Raw genomic sequence first — 17,482 nt, 5'->3', positions numbered from 1 at the left:
TTTATGGAAGCGTTAAAGTGCTACTCCTCCTAAAAGAATGTGCTGTTTGGAGGTTTTCTGCCTGATAGGTCTTTGTACAAGTATAGAAGGCTTGCCATTTGATGCTGTCCTTTCGTATTTAAATACAAGGACATAATTCACTAATCAAGCTCAGTCTACATCTTGATCTAATAAAGTACCTATTGTCAGAAGTGTCACTCGGTTCCTCTATCATAGGCCAAGCTTAAGTATATTCAGTTAATGACAAGCCGTATTTGGTTGAGTCCCTTAAAACAGTTCCCTTTTTCAGGAAAGAGATTGGTAGTGTGGGTCCGAGCATTGTGTCTCTTGTTTTTTCAGACTGTTGCCTCACCCACAATGTATGGGGCTACTTAGTTACGAATGGTTTTATTTATTTGTTTGTTTGTTTATTTATTTTACGAATGGTTTTAATCAAAAAGCTTTTATTAGGATAGTGATACTGTGGGTGAACCTAGGTTGTGATAAGAGAAGTATTCTGCTTAACCGTGACGTAGATAATCAGTTTTAAATCCAGCGTTCACTGAGCTCAGATCTGCCCTACATACGGGAAGCATCCAGAATAGTGAGTGAACAAGCACAGGGTTTGATACCAGGCCTACCTGGTCCAAATCCCAGCCACGCAGCTTTTAGCTGCATGATTTGGGACGGTGGCCATCTAGACTTCAAGCCATCATACCTTTTTTACCAAATAGAAATGGCAGTGTTGTAAGGACTATATTCATGTTGATAAAAATGAATATAGAATCACTTAGCAAAATTCCTTTTATGTAAATTACTGGGTTCTAAAATGACTGTGTGGTTTAGAAAGGAAAGAATAGTGACATTAGTTCTCTCTAACCCAGATGAGAAACAAAGTGAAAACCAAATCTTTATCAATAAGAAACTGATTTGGGCAAAATGAAAAAAATAAAAACCTGTTTATCAGACCTCAAAGAGAACACAGTTTGGTAGAAGGGATAAAAAGACAACCTGATAAAGGAGAATAAGCTTTAGGGGTATGTGCTTTATAATTTACAAAATATTGTTATATGTACTGTTCCACTTGATACACCACCTCTAAGGTTGCTGGGTAGGGAAAGCAGAATCTTGCCTGTTTTTGCAAATAGAGAAATTAAAGCCCAGAAACTCTAGAAGAATTACCTGAAGACATTTAGCCAGTTAGGGCTTAATCCAGGATTCAGACCTGGACCTTCTGTGTCTCCTACTAGGGTTTATTTCCACTATCCTCTGCTGATGATCTAAACCAAAATTCTTGGCCATTGAAGAAATATTAAAATATTTTGTTATAGTATTTTGGTCCTGTAGAACTTGCAACATTGTTTCACTGAGGAAGTAAGACTAATTTTGCATTCTAAATGGAAAAGTACTTAAATTTTTAAAAATATTTTTAACACCCAGTATTCATATGTTGCCTTGCCATTTTAAAATTTAATCAGTTTTATTAAAAGAAAAAGAAGTATGAAACAATTGTATTAAACACTACCTTAATAACTGGATGGTTTCCTTCACATTCCTCAGGTCTTCTTCTCTGTATTAATTGGGGCTTTTAGTATTGGACAGGCATCTCCAAGCATTGAAGCATTTGCTAATGCAAGAGGAGCGGCGTATGAAATCTTCAAGATCATTGATAATGTAAGTCTAAGCTGGCTATTTATTCAGCTGCCTAAAAGTTTTTCTAGTTTAAAGTAGATTTCTTTATTACTTGTTCCAGCTTTCTACAAACATCACTGAAAGTAGTTGTAACCTTGTAATCTTCTGAAATTTTATTCTGTTTAGAAGCCAAGCATTGACAGCTATTCGAAGAATGGCCACAAACCAGATAACATTAAGGGAAATTTGGAATTCACAGATGTTCACTTCAGTTACCCATCTCGAAAAGAAGTTAAGGTACATGATAAATGGTTAATCAACGATTCAACGATGTATTGGACAAAGAGTTTCTGATACTTTCCTTTAGCAACTGTGAAAGAATATGGTTATTTAAACCCCGCTTTGAATTCAGCTGCCATTTCATAGCCCCAGGATCTGTGCATTGCTTTTAAGTTTCTTTCTCATTCATCCTGGTAGGTCTTGAACGGCCTCAACCTGCAGGTTCAGAGTGGGCAGACGGTGGCCCTGGTTGGGAACAGCGGCTGTGGGAAGAGCACGACCGTCCAGCTGATGCAGAGGCTCTACGACCCCACAGAGGGCATGGTGAGAGGGCGCTTGCTGACCTAGACGCTGCAGGGACCCGCAGTGACCCGCAGTACCATTGCAGACACACAGCAACTCCGCGGTGTATGAGATTCACACTCACTTTTTATTTCAGGTCAGTATTGACGGACAGGACATCAGGACCATAAACGTAAGGTATCTGCGGGAAATTATTGGAGTGGTGAGTCAGGAACCTGTGCTGTTTGCCACCACGATAGCTGAAAATATTCGCTATGGCCGTGAAAATGTCACCATGGATGAGATTGAGAAAGCTGTCAAGGAAGCCAACGCCTATGACTTTATCATGAAACTGCCTAATGTAAGTCCTTCTTGATCTTTGCCATGCTAGAGGTTCAGAGAATAGAATGCTGATCTAAGGCATAACAAGTCAGGAAACTTGAAACTGGAGAAAGCCCCGAAGAAGGGAAATCTAGATTACTTCAAATTTTTAAGCTATAGCTGCAATCATATTTTTAAAAATTAGAGTTGGTTTTTGCTAAGCTTTAAGGAACTTGGATCATATTACTTGTAAGGGTGGCGTTGTTTAGGGGATTCCTTCCCATCTTTACATGGGAGCTGAGATAGCGTTTCTTTCACTAAACCCTCCTATGTTTTCTGTTGTAGAAATTTGACACTCTGGTTGGAGAGAGAGGGGCGCAGCTGAGTGGGGGACAGAAACAGAGAATCGCCATCGCTCGGGCCCTGGTTCGCAACCCCAAGATCCTGCTGCTGGATGAGGCCACCTCAGCCTTGGACACGGAAAGCGAAGCAGTGGTTCAGGTGGCCCTGGATAAGGTCTGTGAGCCTCTATTCAAACCAACGTGATTTATAAGCATGAGAACATTGCACCATAAATTGTTCTTAGTATTATTTTTATTGTTTTGTTTTTTGTTTTTGTTTTTTTGAGAGAGAGAACAAGGGGGAGAGAGAGAAAGACAAAAAAACATCGATTTGTTGTTCCACTTATTTATGCATTCATTGGTTGATTCTTTCATGTGCCCTGACTGGGGATTGAACCCATAACCTTGGCTTTATCAAGACGATGCTCTAACCAACTGAGCAACCCAGCCAGGGCCTTAGTATTATTTTAAAAAAAGGAAATTTCCAGTCTCTTCTAAAGTGATTCCTTCCACTATCAAAATAAAATAATCAAGCCTCTGGATCTGTTTGTTTAATTTCCGTTTATTTCTTTTTTTTTTTAAGTAGAGATGAATAAACTTTCATTGAAAGGTTACTTGCAAATTTTTAAAATTAAACAATGAGACATATAGACTCAAAGGAAAATTCGTCTTCATTGTAACCTTGAAAACATAGCTTTACAGATAACCAACCCCTCTCTTGAGATTTTGTGAGTTTTTACTTTTGTTGACAAGAGGAAAATATAATCTGAAGGTTCACATTTAATTTCTAAGATGTTAAACACCTGTTGAAGACTCTGGGACATGAGAAACCGCTTATCCCCAGGAGAGGGGCCATGAAATGTCCTTAACTATCAACAGGGTTTGACCTTCCTGCAATTCTGAGTCCATGCGACTCATTCACCAAATCAGATTTGAGCACTTTTTCTGTGCTGGGCACCAGGTGCTGCGTCCCTGGCATATGATGGTAACCAGGCCAGCTCTGTGAGGACCAGGAACGTGGAGACCTTTTAACCCGAAAGTGCTCTGAGTTGAAGTGTCACAGTGGAATTCAAAGATGAACTCATATTTGTTCCAAGTCTTCCCCTGTCTAATAATAAAACAACACTGCGTGTTCCTTTAAACATCCTGTCATTGTGCTTAATAGATTGTTGAGGGAGGAAAAAGGTTATAAAAATCGTGTGATCCAAAATTGTGGCGTTTTCCTCCTTCACTATGCTTATCTGTAATTTCACATCTGTGTTTTCTTATTAGTCTACAATAGAACTATGTATTAAATTATAAATAAAAACTATTTTAAAAGGGTGCATTTAAAAATACTTTTCGTTATCTTTTTCTTGAAAGCATCGAAAGAACTGAGCCATTGTCTTCTCTGCTTTCTAGTTGCCACCTGCTAATTTTTCTACATGTATTTTTTTCCCGTAGAGTTTTCCACTTTTTCTCATATTGATCCTGATACCTTCTTTTATTTGTTTGTTTTGAGAATTGTATTGCTAGTTCCTGGAGAAAAATATGGAATAACAAAAACCATAAGCCTTGGGAAAGTTACAGAGCCTAAAGAGCTTTCAGACAAGTTCTGGTTATCTGGGTGTGTTTCATATTAAAATAAAAATGAGATTGGCATTTAAAAACATTGATATAGCTCTTCACCTAGGCAAAGTGCCATTTATTTAGTACTTCCTGTGCGTACGGCACAATGCTTCCTGTGCATTATTTTATTTGGTCATCACAGTTACTCAAAGAAATAAGTACTATTGTTATACTCATTTGGCCAATGCCTGGGCTCTAAGGTTTTTTACTTTGTACCATTTTATGTTTGAATAAATTGAGCCTCACACTGGTTAAAAGATACAACCCTGGAATTCATAAATGCCAGAACTAAGATTAATGTGCTGCTGAAGCCTGTCTGGACTGTGCTGCCCCCTACTGTCTGTCTGTCTTGATCATTCAAATATCCTGTGAAACAGCTACTGTGCGCCAGTGTGTCACACTGGCCTGTGTCTGCTCTGACTGGCCAGTGCCTGGGCTCTAAGGTTTTTCACTTTGTATAAGCCCCTGATTATTACTGTAAACTTAGATTGATAGAGGTTAAGTGAAATGCTTAGAGGTGTACATAATATTAATAGTGACTGTCATATTTGTACTTATCTTTAATATAATAAAGTAGCATTTAAACTATTATCAGTTGAATATTTATTAAAGCCAGAGACTACTTTATGTAGCTTAGATGGTTTTACAATGCCCAAGGCATTGATACTCAGTAAATACAAGTTGAATGAATGAATTTTTGCATTCAATTATTCATGTGTTCAAAAGTCAGATTTTTCTCCCTTTAGGCCAGAAGAGGCCGGACCACCATTGTGATAGCTCATCGGTTGTCTACAGTTCGTAATGCTGACGTCATTGCTGGTTTTGATAATGGAGTCATTGTGGAGAAAGGAAACCATGATGAACTCATGAAAGAGAAGGGCATTTACTTCAAACTTGTCACAATGCAGGTATAGTTTAACTCTGGATTTTCCTAAAGCATCTCAGGTATACACTAATTTTGCTGTGTTTAGTACTATAAATAAATGTTAGTTTACTTGATTATCTTGAGAAGTGGGAAAAAAATACTTGAGGGATTCAGGATTAGACCACTGTTGTGGATATTTTATTTTCTCTTTAAAGGAGGGGAAATGAAGAAGGATAATTAAAGAAAGTTAAAGAAAAGTTTTAAAAGGTTTAAAGGTGAGCCATACGCTGTGGTGGCCACATGTGGCTATTGAGCAGAACAGTGGTTAATCTGAATTGAAGTGTTTGTTAGTAGGAAATGCATACCAGATTCTGAAGACAGTACCAGAAAAGAATGCAAAATATCTCAGTAAACTTTTTCATCAATTACATGTTAAAATGCTGATGTCTTGGATACATTAGGTAAAATAGATAATTAAATTTGATTTTATTTTTAATGTGGCCACTGAGAAAATTTTAAATGACAACTGTGGTTCACAGTATGGCTTGTAGTGTGTTTCTGTTGACAGCACTAGATCAGCTATGTGGAGTGGATGTCATGTTATTTCAGCATATTTAGTGGGAATCCTTCTTATTTAGTGGTTTTAATTTTCAAATATACTATATTACAAAAAAAAAAATAGCAGTTTAACTTCATCCTTTCCTGCATATTTACTCAGATTACCATTTTCCTTGATGTCTGATAGTCAGTGATTAATTTTCATTGGTTAACTGAGCCTAACCAGCTTATGCATGTACCTTGTTTATTTTAGACAGGAGGAAATGAAATTGAATTAGAAAATGAAATTAGTGAATCCAAAGGTGAAATGGATGCCTTGGAAATGTCTCCAAAAGATTCAGGATCCAGTCTAATAAGAAGAAGATCATCTTGCAAGAGTATCAGTGCACCAAAAAGCCAAGACAGAAAACTTAGTGAAAAAGAGGCCTTGGTACGGAGCGGGATTGAGGGCTAGGACTGGGGTAGGAGTGAGAACAAGAAAAGGTTATCCAGAATTCTCCTGTCCTATCCCCCAGAGCATTCCACAAACCAAAATCTCAGCATTTTAGACTTGGGTTAGAATTTATGAATGATAATTTATTGGTCAAGAATTATAGAATTAAAATTTATAATGTGAAGAAACAGATTATAACCGGTCTTCAAATATAAATCTATTCTTTTATCCCTACTTGCAAATATTTTTGTCATGTTTGTGGAAATATCATTTATTTCTTTAAAAATAGAGGAGTAATGTAGCAGAATCTTTTGGTGTTTTATTATTATTTTTTAAAGCTAAAGAGCCATCAATTGATAAGAATTAGATATATTCATTAAATTTTTTTTTTTGCATATGGAAGAACTGTTCATCATTAAATCAATTAAGTATCAATTCTTTTTCCAACAAGCCTGTTGTAATGTTTTGTGTTTGCCAGGGTGAAGATGTCCCTCCAGTTTCCTTTTGGAGGATTCTGAAGCTGAATGCTACTGAATGGCCTTATTTTGTGGTGGGTATATTTTGTGCCATTGTAAATGGAGGCCTGCAACCAGCATTTTCAATAATATTTTCAAAGATCATAGGGGTGAGTGTTTACATTTACTTTCTGGATTTACTTGTGAGTCCTGACAAAAGAATGAATTGTTTGTGTTTGTAACGGTATACAAAAGCCACAAAAAACATGTACCTTCATATGAAACTAAGCAGCTTGGAGATGTAAGAATAGAAGACTGGTTTGGGATAGGAAAGCTCCTTTTTTTAATCTCCCTTTGTTCTGGCAGTCAGTTTCTACTAGGGCCCAGGAGACCAGATCCCTGAAAGAGTCAGTGAAACTGCCAAGGTGACTGTCCCTTACCTGCCATCACTAGGCTCTGAGTAAACCTCATGAGCTGTCATATCACCACTGTGCAGAGAGAGTTCCTTGTGTATTTGTCATACTGGCTTGAGAGGGAGCTCTTCACCCACATACCCACTTATCAGGACGTGAGCAGGCCTAGCTTGCTGCCTCCATAAGCTGCCCATCTCATTTGTTAAGATGCAAACAAATGGAACAGGCTTCCTAAAGATTGAGATTGATATACATTGGTTGCACCTGCTTTTAATGATGGCATTTTCAACAATAAAGTTACAGTCCAGGCAGGAATGCTTTCTGTTTAGTGACAGATATTCAAACCTCAAGCTGAGGATACCCTTCCCCTAACTTCTAGAAACACTGTGGGAAAAGAGATTAATCACTACGTAAAACATAGGCCAAAACACTAACTTTTGATTGAATCACAAAACACCAAAAATATTCAGGTTTACCCCTGCCTGGTTGATATTCATATGTTTAATATATTCATTCAAAAAATATTTTTTCAGTGTCAGCCTTGTGCCAGCTACTGTTCTAGGGGCTGAAAAAGTAGCAGGAAGGAGATAGTGTCCAGTTGCATGGAGCATATGTTCTAGGTCAGGGGTTAGCAAATATTTCCTATAAAGGATAAGAGAGTGAATATTTTAGGCTTTGTAGGCCATGTGGTCTCTGTGGCAAATACTCAACCTTGCCATTGTAATGCAAAAGTAATCATGTTAAAATGTTACATAAACATTTGGCTGGTGGCCCACATTTTGCCAGTTCCTCTTCTAACATTGTCTTGCAGGCTGAGAGGGAGACAGTGGCATCATTAGGAAAAAATGAAATTGGCAAAAACTCAACTTCAGAATTTTTTTGTTTCTCTCATTCCTTACATAACAATAGATCTAAAAGCAGGTGGTCCAGGATTGACACATTAGCTCCTAGATATTAGGTAGGCAACCAGCCATCTCTGCCTCATTGAAGGTTTGTAACACAGAATTTAAGGTTGTAGGCTCAGAGTTAGATTGCTTGAGTTTATAGCCTTGGATCGTCACTTGCTTGGCTGTGTTACCTTGAACAAGTTAATTAACCTCTCTGTGCTTCAGTCTTCCTCTGTGTAAAATAGTGATAATAAGACAAACTTCAAGAGATGGTTGTGAGGATAAAAGGAATAGTATACATGGCTTTGCTTAGAATAGTACCTGGCACAGAGTAAGAGCTCACTGATTGGTAGCTGTTATTTTTGTTGGAATGACTAATCAAGAAAAATTAATTTAATTTTTTCTAAAAAGCTTTTTTCTTTACAAAGGGTAAAGTTGTCTGGGTTGGCTTAGGAATGTGACTGTTACAACACTGGTTTCAGCTCACTGTTTAGGGTGGCTGGCTTTCTTTCCCCATGGAGCGGTTATTCTCTGTTCCTAGAGTCCAATACATCCTAGTAGCTCTTCTGACCATCTCTGGAAATGTCTCCGTGTGTGGTGTTGGGTCAGCTGGCTGTAGTTCCCCACAGGCTTTCTAACTAGCCATCCGACGAAGAAGGTTGGGTCAAGGAAGCACCTCTCTTTTTTTTAAATTCTCACATGAGGATATTTTTTCCATTGCTTTTCAGAGACAGTGGAAGGGAGATAAGGGGAGAGAGAGAGAAATCGATTGGTTGCCTCCTGCATGTGCCCCAGGGCCAGGGATCTTGCCTGCAACCGAGGCTGGAATCAAACCTGGGACCCTTTAGTCCGAAGGCCGATGCTCAAACCACTGAGCCAAACCGGCCAGGGCGGTACCTCTCTGTTTTTGTGCTGAGTGAACGACCACTTTTCTCTGGTTGTATCAAAATCCCATCAGCAGACTTGTCTCCAGACACCTTGGGACAATTTGAAATGTCCAAATTGGAAAGCAGTGAACTGCAGTACAGTGTCGTTTCCCACCGAAGGAGGAACAGAGTGTTTGTGATGGGTTCTGCTTGACCTAGTGGGTGTGGCACTCATTGCCCCAAGAGGGAGCGTGAGCAGGGAGTGTTGGGTCCCTTCGGGAATGGCAGCCCCATTATCAGCCTCAGGAAGGGAATCTACTTACACCTTTAAGCTGGGGGTTAAGAAGCCAACCTGACCTCCATTATACGGAGGCTGTCTTGACCCCCGAATAGTGTGCTAGATGGGAAATGGGTCTGACCCCGAATCACTTCTTCAGCGATTGACTTCAAAACCCTTTAATTATTTTCTTAACAGATTTTTACCAGAGACGATGATCCTGTAACAAAACGACAGAACAGTAACTTGTTCTCGCTGTTGTTTCTAGTCCTTGGAATTATTTCTTTTATTACATTTTTCCTTCAGGTAAATGTTTATATTTTTACTTTATTGATTTTGAGAAATGCATCACGATTCCACTGTAGGAATTTATAAACATCTCTGTAATTTCCTTTTTAGTAGAATTGCTCCTATATTAACTGGGCTATTAGCAGCCAAATTTCGTTGGATATTTTTTAAAAAATGTTTTGCTTCTTCTGGCTCCCATGCTTACCTCCTCTTCAGCTGGGATGTTAGTGAAATCAGAGGGAACAGGGCAGAGGAATTAGATGCTCTGAGAGATTAGTGTGGTAAGGCGTTACGGGTTTTCGTGTTAGACCTAGGTCGAGTACAAGTTGAACCAGTTTTTAATTTTGTATCCTTGGGCAAATAAGTAATTAAAACATTCCTCATCTGTAAAATAGGGATCATTATCTGCCTGTAGATGATTAAAAGAGATAATGTGACTAAGTGCCCAGGCCTGTGTGAGGCACTTGCAAACACTCAATCACTTGTTGAATGAACAAATTATTAGCCGCATGTGACTTTTTATTTTTTTTAATTAATTTATTTTTTAAAAATATATCTTTATTGATTTCAGAGAGAGGAAAGGAGAGGGAGAGAGAGAGATAGAAACATCAATGATGAGAGAGTCATTGATGGAGCCCTCAACCCGGGCATGTGCCCTGACCAGGAATCGAACCCCGATCGCCTGGATCCCAGGTCAATGCTAAACCGCTGAGCCACGCCCGGCCGGGCAACACATGTGACTTTTTAAAGATGGAATTTTGAATAGGTCTCTTTATTTAACATGTTGTAAGCCTGTATTGATATATATATATATATATATATATATTAATATGTCTTTATTGATTTTCAGAGAGAGGAAGGGAGAAGGAGAGAGACAGCAGCATCAATGATGAGAGAGTCATTGATCGGCTGCCTCCTGCACGTCCCCTAGTGGGAATCGAGCCCGCAACCTGGGCATGTGCCCTGCCCTGGAATCAGACCTTGATCTCCTGGATCACAGGTTGATGCTCAACCACCGAGCCACGCCAGTTGGGCTGTATTGATATTTTTAATAGAACATTGTTCTGGACATTGTATCAGGGGTATGAAAAAAAGACTGAACTCTGTCATTGCTAAGTACTTCGAGTCTCACTGAGGAATTCGACCATGCTATACATAGATGTGACATTCTGGCTATATGCAAGATTGCCGTAGCAAGCCTTAATGCCATAGGAGTTGGGAGAAGGTAAAGATCGCTGGGAGTGAAGTTGGTTAAGGAATTTGGAGGGAGGTAGGCTTTGATGCCTTAAACTTGAGAGATTGGGATCAGCGAAACCAAGGCAGTTGAAGCAGTACCTTTGTAACATTATGATGCATGGGGAAACGAGCCTGGCTTGCCTGGCAAACCAAGACGGGAATGAGGCTCTGAATTATAGGGCCTCAGAATTGTAGATATGGCGCCAAGCATAATGTTAGAATGCCCACCCCTCATTTAGAAACATGAGGAGGAGCTCCGTGGGTGACGAAATCTCAGGCTCTGGTCCCCACTCTGCTAAGGATTCTGGTAGACCGCGATTCAGATGTCACTGTGCCACCTTAGAACTGTGGCCTCTGGCAATTTAGCAGCCTCTCTAAATCTCAGCTGCTTCTATAAGGTGGTGATTATAGGGTTGTCATGAGAACTTAATGAGATAACATGCATAGTGTTGGAGGAAGCACTTAACAACAGCTACTCTCCGTTGTTATATTGTCTCCATGTGAGAAAAGTGATGTTCCTGTGGTGGGTGAGGCATTTCACAGTTCACTCAGTCTCATAGCAGAAACCTTACCCTGCTCATTTCCAAGTAAATGTAACCATTTTAGTAACTTCAGGCTTACATTCAAATAACCTAATTCTCCCTACCCTCCTTCTCCCTGGGTTGGCATCTGCTGGCAGAGGGGTCATGCAACATCACAGCGCAGGGTGGAGGGCAATGGCCTGCTTCAGGCTGCGAGCCGGAGGGGTGCATGGCCCCATCTGTCCTTCAGTTACACGGCCCAGCCTGGCTGTCCCCTTCATCAGGACCACTTAGAAGAATTGGTTCTTTCTTCACTTGTGTTCTTTGCATCTGTTTCTTCCCTCTCCCTCAATAGTGTCCAAAACGCTACTTGGGAGCACAGTGGAGACGTGGTTGCCTTCCTCCACTTTTCTGATTCTGTAGGCGATACGGGCTGTTAGTAGGGCCTCTCCTCTCCTGATGCCCCATCCAGCCATTTGCACTCTGCTTTTACCATGCCATCATGTGGCAGGCGTCATCTGTAACCTGCCACTTCCCAGCACTCCAGAAAGACAGGGGAGCACTGCCTCCTTTTAGTCCTGTACCCCCAAACTCATTGGGGTGAGAGTTCTGTTGCCCTGCCCCCAGATGTGGCCCAGCATGGCTGCACAGTCACAGCTTACTCTATTCTTTCCCAGTAACTTCCTTCCTTCCTTCCTCCCAGATACAGAAGCTTATATTTTTGGGGAATGCAGAAGAATAGTATAGAAAATTCTCAGTAAGGCTTCTTCCCCAACCTATTTTTCTCCAAGGCTTTGGCTTTTTTAAACTTAGAAACCAAGAATTTGAATTTGATATCTTTATTTTCTGCATCCTTTATGGCTGGGATGACCGTATATTCCCTTTTTACACCTCAGGTCCTGGTTTAATTATTAACAGTACCCCTTTTCACTCTCAAAAGTGTCCTGGTTTAGATGATACATTATATAGCCACCCTGTTTAGAGTGCCCCTACCTTGGGAACAACTCCAGCTTCCTGAGTGACAGACCCCGGTTCACTGGGAGAAAGAAGCAGGGCTGGCCTGCCAGCTAGCTGGGGAACGGCAGTGTCAACTTCAAAACTGGGCTTCCCTGGCGGTGCCATCATAGTATACAGTACTCAAAACATAGCCAACTCTTTATTTTTTTAATTTTTTATTTAAAAAATTTTTGTTAAAAAATGTATCTTTTTTTATTTCAGAGAGAGGAAGGGAGAGGGAGAGAGAGAGAGAGAAACATCAGTGATGAGAGAGTCATTGATCGGCTACCTCCTGCACGCCCCCCACTAGGGATGGAGCCCACAACCGGGCATGTGCCCTGACGGGGAGTCAAACAGCGATCTGCTGGATCCCAGGCCGATGCTCAACCGCTGAGCCACGCCGGCCGGGCCATAGTCAGCTCTTGAAGTCAGGCTGTCTGTCTTTGCCGCGTGTCCTCTGTAGCAGTGACATCCAGTCCCCCTCCTTTTGTGTAACGGGTGCCTCAGGCTCTGACGAGTCCCCTTCCTTACGGTGTGTTCTCATTCTTCACAGGGATTCACATTTGGCAAGGCCGGAGAGATCCTCACCAAGCGGCTTCGCTACATGGTTTTCAGTTCCATGCTGAGACAGGTATTTCTATTGAGGACTGTGCCCCGGGATGCGCAGGACACCCGGGCTCTGTGGACCCAGGGCTGGGAGCGACGCCAGGCTTCTCAGAGAAGCTCCTGCGTTGCTCTCCCCTGGGCCTCATCGCAAAGATGAGGCTGAATGCGCAGAGGCCGTGCCCGTCTGCTGTGGGTGGGCACAGGGTGGCGGTGGGACGGTCTCCAGGGCACACTCGCCTCCAGCCTTAGTCAGCTGTAAGCAGCTGTAAGCAGAGTGGGCAGAGGTGACCATCGGTACCCTTCATCCCTTTCCTCTCTTTCTTTCCTCCTTTCCCCTGGGAAACCCAGGATACTGGTGTTTCTTCCCACCAACGGATGATGCCCTCTTTGACCTTTCTTTCCACAAATAAAAATGCATCGCCACAGCCCATTTATTCACTGCCCAGTTTGTTTGCTGGGGCTAGACTGATAAGACTAATTTAAGCTGAGTGTTACTAGCTGACAGTGACTTAATTTAATGCTGCTCGCATTTTACATCTTCAAAACCCTCACAGACAGGTGCGCTGTTTTCCTGGGGAAACGGGGACAGGAGATTCAGGGAATGTAGCCCAAAGCGCCCAGTTCAAACAGGAAAGTTTCTTTAACAGTCATAAAAATTTTGTACCTGACTTTGTAATATAATTTCCCACTGATCGTTGTCAGTAAATAAAATGATGCTCCAAAGGATGCCCCAGACATGCCGGGGCACTTGAACCTTGGCTGAGAAGCATCCGTTTGCTGTGTTAGTATCTCTGGATGACATTCACATTTTCCCAGCTGCCTCGGCTTCCTCAGTCCTCTCCCACTCCTACCACTCAATGCCGCTTAAAAAGACACAGTTATCAGAATTGTTAGTTAGTGACCAACAGAGAGCCAGGGCTGAATCTAATGAGTGACAGAACACTATTCGAAGGAGGGCCCTGACCTAGGGCTCTCAGTCAGATTTTGATAGCTGAGATTCCTCTTAGGCACAAGGCTGACCTTGGTCTAGGGCCAAGTGCCACATTACCCCACCAGCCCCCAGGCCAACTCCTGGGTCCATTACAGTTTGGAAGCTGAACAGATAGTTTGTGTAAAGCCCTCTCCATAAATGATTAAGTCCAGATATCATACATTTAAGTGCCTCTGCTTACAGTACGTAGGATTATAAGTCATTCAAACACAAATGGACCCTGTCTTCGAAGAAGTTATATTCCAGTGAGGGAGGCACTTAGGGACTTAATAGTTTTAAAAAGCAAATTGATACATGTTATAATGTTATAATGCTGTGTTTTTTTTCTTAAATATTTTGGGGGAAAATGATAGATACTGCTTTAATACAAATCACCAGTTCAGATAACTTCTTAAGACCATAGTTATTTTTGTTACAGACATAAATGCATACCTCAAACATACAATTACTTCAATATTTGTGTATTTTAAAACGTGGTTTTACAAAGAAAATCTTATGTTGAATGTGAATTTTTACTCTAGACTTCTTTTGTTGAGTTTTTAAAGACCCAATTCATTTGTTCTGCCCTGAACTACAGTTACCTAGCTGAATAGCAGTTCTCTATTTGGATGTCTAATAAACATTTCATACTTATTTCCAGAATTGAACTTTAGACTTTCCCCTCCCCACAGGGTCCATTCCTTGTCTAGTCTTCCCCTATGTTAGTAAATAGCATCTTCATTCCACCAGTTGTTTAGGCTAAAAACCTCAGAGTCATCCTTGACTCCTATCTTTCTGTTTAACATTACAATAGCCTCCTAACTGCTTTCACCACCTCCATTCTTATTGCAACCCAGTAGGTTCACCTCCCAAGAGCCAGAGTCATTCTTGTAAAATGAAAGTCAGTTCACAGCCTTCTGCCCCAACCTACTGGAAAGCTATCCATATTTCTCAGGATAAAAATCTGGAATCTTTATAGTTGCCTGTAAGGTCACACATGGTGTGATCCTCCCCGCCCCACCCCCTTACCTCTCAGACCTCATCACCCACAGCTTCTCCTATTTTTTGCTACATAGTTAATATATGCACTGACTCTCTGAATAAAGGTATGAGAGTAGAGGAGGGTCTCAGAGAGACAAATGAGAAAGGAAATCTGTCTAGAGGAAGTGGCAACTTGTACAAATTCACACAAAGGTGCTTTTAAGGCCAGTGGCGGCCCTTAAGACTTTCTTGCTAGTGCATGAACAGATAAAGTATGTCCTTGCCACAGGGCCTTTGCACATGCCAGTTGTCCATTCTCTCAGATATTCTCATTCTTCTGTTTATTCAGATCTATTCTCAAATGTCACCTTAGAGAGGCCTTCTCTGTCGCCTCCCTAGTCTATAAAATAGCACCTTTCCTCATTTTTATTCTTCTTACCCTGCTCTATTTTTCTTCATAGTATTATTACCACCTGGCATAGTATGTATTTATTTATTTGTGGCTTTCATCTCTAGAATCCAGGCTTCATGAAAGCAGCAACTTTGTCTTTTTTTGTTCACTATTGTATGGATTGAACACTTAGAAATCATGTTTGGAGCAAATGAGGCATTCAAAAATAATTTGACAAATTTATGTGTTCGTCTATCAAGTCCCTTTTCTTCTCTGTTGAGTGTCAAATCCTGAGTGCTAAGTGCAGGAGATATAAATGATAAACAGAACTGATCCTCTCATTGTCTTTGGAGCTCAGAGTCTTATAAATAGGGCTTTAAGGTAATAAGATCATTTTCGGTGCCACAGGATGTGAGCTGGTTTGATGACCCCAAAAACACCACTGGAGCATTGACGACCAGGCTGGCCAATGACGCTGCTCAAGTTAAAGGGGTAAGTGCCTTCTTTCTGTTGGTGTTTGTCTTAATTGTCCATTTTAAATCTTAGCATGAAACTAATTTTCTCATTACAGGTGTTAGTTCCCATTATATTTAAGAAAGTGTTACATAACCATATAACCTACACAGTACTGTAATATCATGTGCCTTATAGCAAGAATGCCAACTATTTAAATATCATATACTGTTCAGTGTATTGATAACTTACAAGCTTTCTTTTGTTATTTGCTATCTTGTTTATGCTATTAACAATGTACCCATGGAAAGATAATTATTTAGCAAAGGAAGTATTTATCAGCATATCACCAGGATCAGTCTGTTTTAATGTTCAGTGAATCAACAAAATTTTAATTGCCTCCAGAAAAAAAAAAATGGAATGTGTGTAGTTGCTGTAAGAAAGTTTAGGGGCACTAAGGTTCAGAGGGCAGGGAAGAAAACCTTAAAAAAAGGTTGAAATAAATGAATTGGAAGCACAGTAAAAAATGAAAGCAAGGATAGAACAACATTAACAGATTATAAAGCTAAATTTTGCTACTGTATGAATCTCTTTAATTGACATAACTAGAAACTTGAACCAGGACGTTTTGATTTATGGATGAAGTGACAATTTCTTCTTCTACACCTATAACTGTTTATAGCAAAAATATGCTTTAATTCAGTAAGAACAAATATTTTAAAACTGGATTTCAAGCAATATGATGGTGTTTTGAGGAGGAAATAAATATCAGGAGAGGGAGAAACAGGGAAAGGTGAGGAGAAAAATAAGGAGAGAAAGTGAGATACAAATACATGTAAGCGCAGTGGAGAGATTGTGAGGGGTCTGTGGGTTTCAAGTGGTCAAGCATTTTTGTCTTCCCTTGCTTCACACTTGGGCTGTGGTGTCCAGAGTGTTGCCTCCTCTCAGCCCTGCTTTTTGAAATTAAATTAAATTAGGCCAAGGGGCTCAATCTCCCCACGTCTTTCCCAACTGAAGGATCTAGATCTTTTACTTCGTCTTTCATGTGCATAACAGACGACTTCATCATCTTTGATCCATTTTACTTATTTCTGTGGCCTTGACTAATATCCAAAGCTAAATATTGGTATGTGTGAAAGGTTATATGCCCAGATAACTCATTGGCCCTGAACTTGGGGGATCATCTGAGTGCTCCTCTCAGTCAGTTGCTGTGGGAATGAGTTCCGAGTAGGACCTGCAGATACTGAGAACAGGAGCAATCCACATCCTCCCTGTGCTGCAGGCTGTCTCCGGGTTGGAACTTTTGACTTGCAAAGCAAAAATGTGTAAATACAGAGAGCTGGCTTTGAAGGCCACTCCACTCTGACTTACGCCAAATTTATCTAAGCACCCCTTTGCTGGAAGCTCAATGACTGCATCAAATACAAATAAATGTTCTATTATTTATGCTGTCTCTTGCACCCCTGGAGCAGTTCCCTGGTGTGGAGTTTAATGTGTAGAGGCTGCTTGGTAGTTGTAGCACCCTTTCCCCCAAATTACTGGTCTATTGTTTATATCACATAAGTGTCGAATGAATTTAGAGAGCCAGTATTGGGGAAGGGGGTGCTGCAAAGGATTCTGTCCTAGATTCACAGCTGAGAGAAGCTTTAGTTATTAACCAGTGTACCTGCTCACTTCGGGGTAGGGAGAAAGTTGTCCAAAGTCACAGGGTGGCGGTGACCACCCTGGACTGTACTCCACCATAATTTTTACCTGAGACCGGCCCCACTCAAGCAGATGGAATTCTGGGAGTGGGAAAGAGCATGGGCCCTTTCCGGACAAAGCAGATCTGGGGGCCAGAGGAG

The 17,482-nt window shown here is 40.8% G+C and overlaps 1 protein-coding gene across 1 annotated transcript in view; it reads left to right on the top strand.

The window, feature by feature from the left end:
• The window catches only part of ABCB1 (ATP binding cassette subfamily B member 1), a 79,768-nt gene that overhangs the window by 44,082 nt on the left and 18,204 nt on the right, over positions 1–17,482 (top strand). Inside the window, exons 10-20 of the mRNA XM_081147614.1 lie at positions 1,540–1,653; positions 1,798–1,908; positions 2,089–2,214; positions 2,330–2,533; positions 2,839–3,009; positions 5,189–5,350; positions 6,119–6,295; positions 6,777–6,923; positions 9,395–9,502; positions 12,791–12,868; positions 15,594–15,677. Of these exons, the coding sequence (XP_081003740.1) occupies positions 1,540–1,653; positions 1,798–1,908; positions 2,089–2,214; positions 2,330–2,533; positions 2,839–3,009; positions 5,189–5,350; positions 6,119–6,295; positions 6,777–6,923; positions 9,395–9,502; positions 12,791–12,868; positions 15,594–15,677 (1,482 nt within the window). The remainder of the gene's footprint in view (positions 1–1,539; positions 1,654–1,797; positions 1,909–2,088; positions 2,215–2,329; positions 2,534–2,838; positions 3,010–5,188; positions 5,351–6,118; positions 6,296–6,776; positions 6,924–9,394; positions 9,503–12,790; positions 12,869–15,593; positions 15,678–17,482) is intronic.

The sequence above is a fragment of the Miniopterus schreibersii genome (genome assembly GCF_964146895.1).
Source record: "Miniopterus schreibersii genome assembly, chromosome: 9".
In the NCBI taxonomy this organism is placed as follows: domain Eukaryota; kingdom Metazoa; phylum Chordata; class Mammalia; order Chiroptera; family Miniopteridae; genus Miniopterus; species Miniopterus schreibersii.
This window is presented reverse-complemented; position numbering and strand designations above follow the sequence as displayed.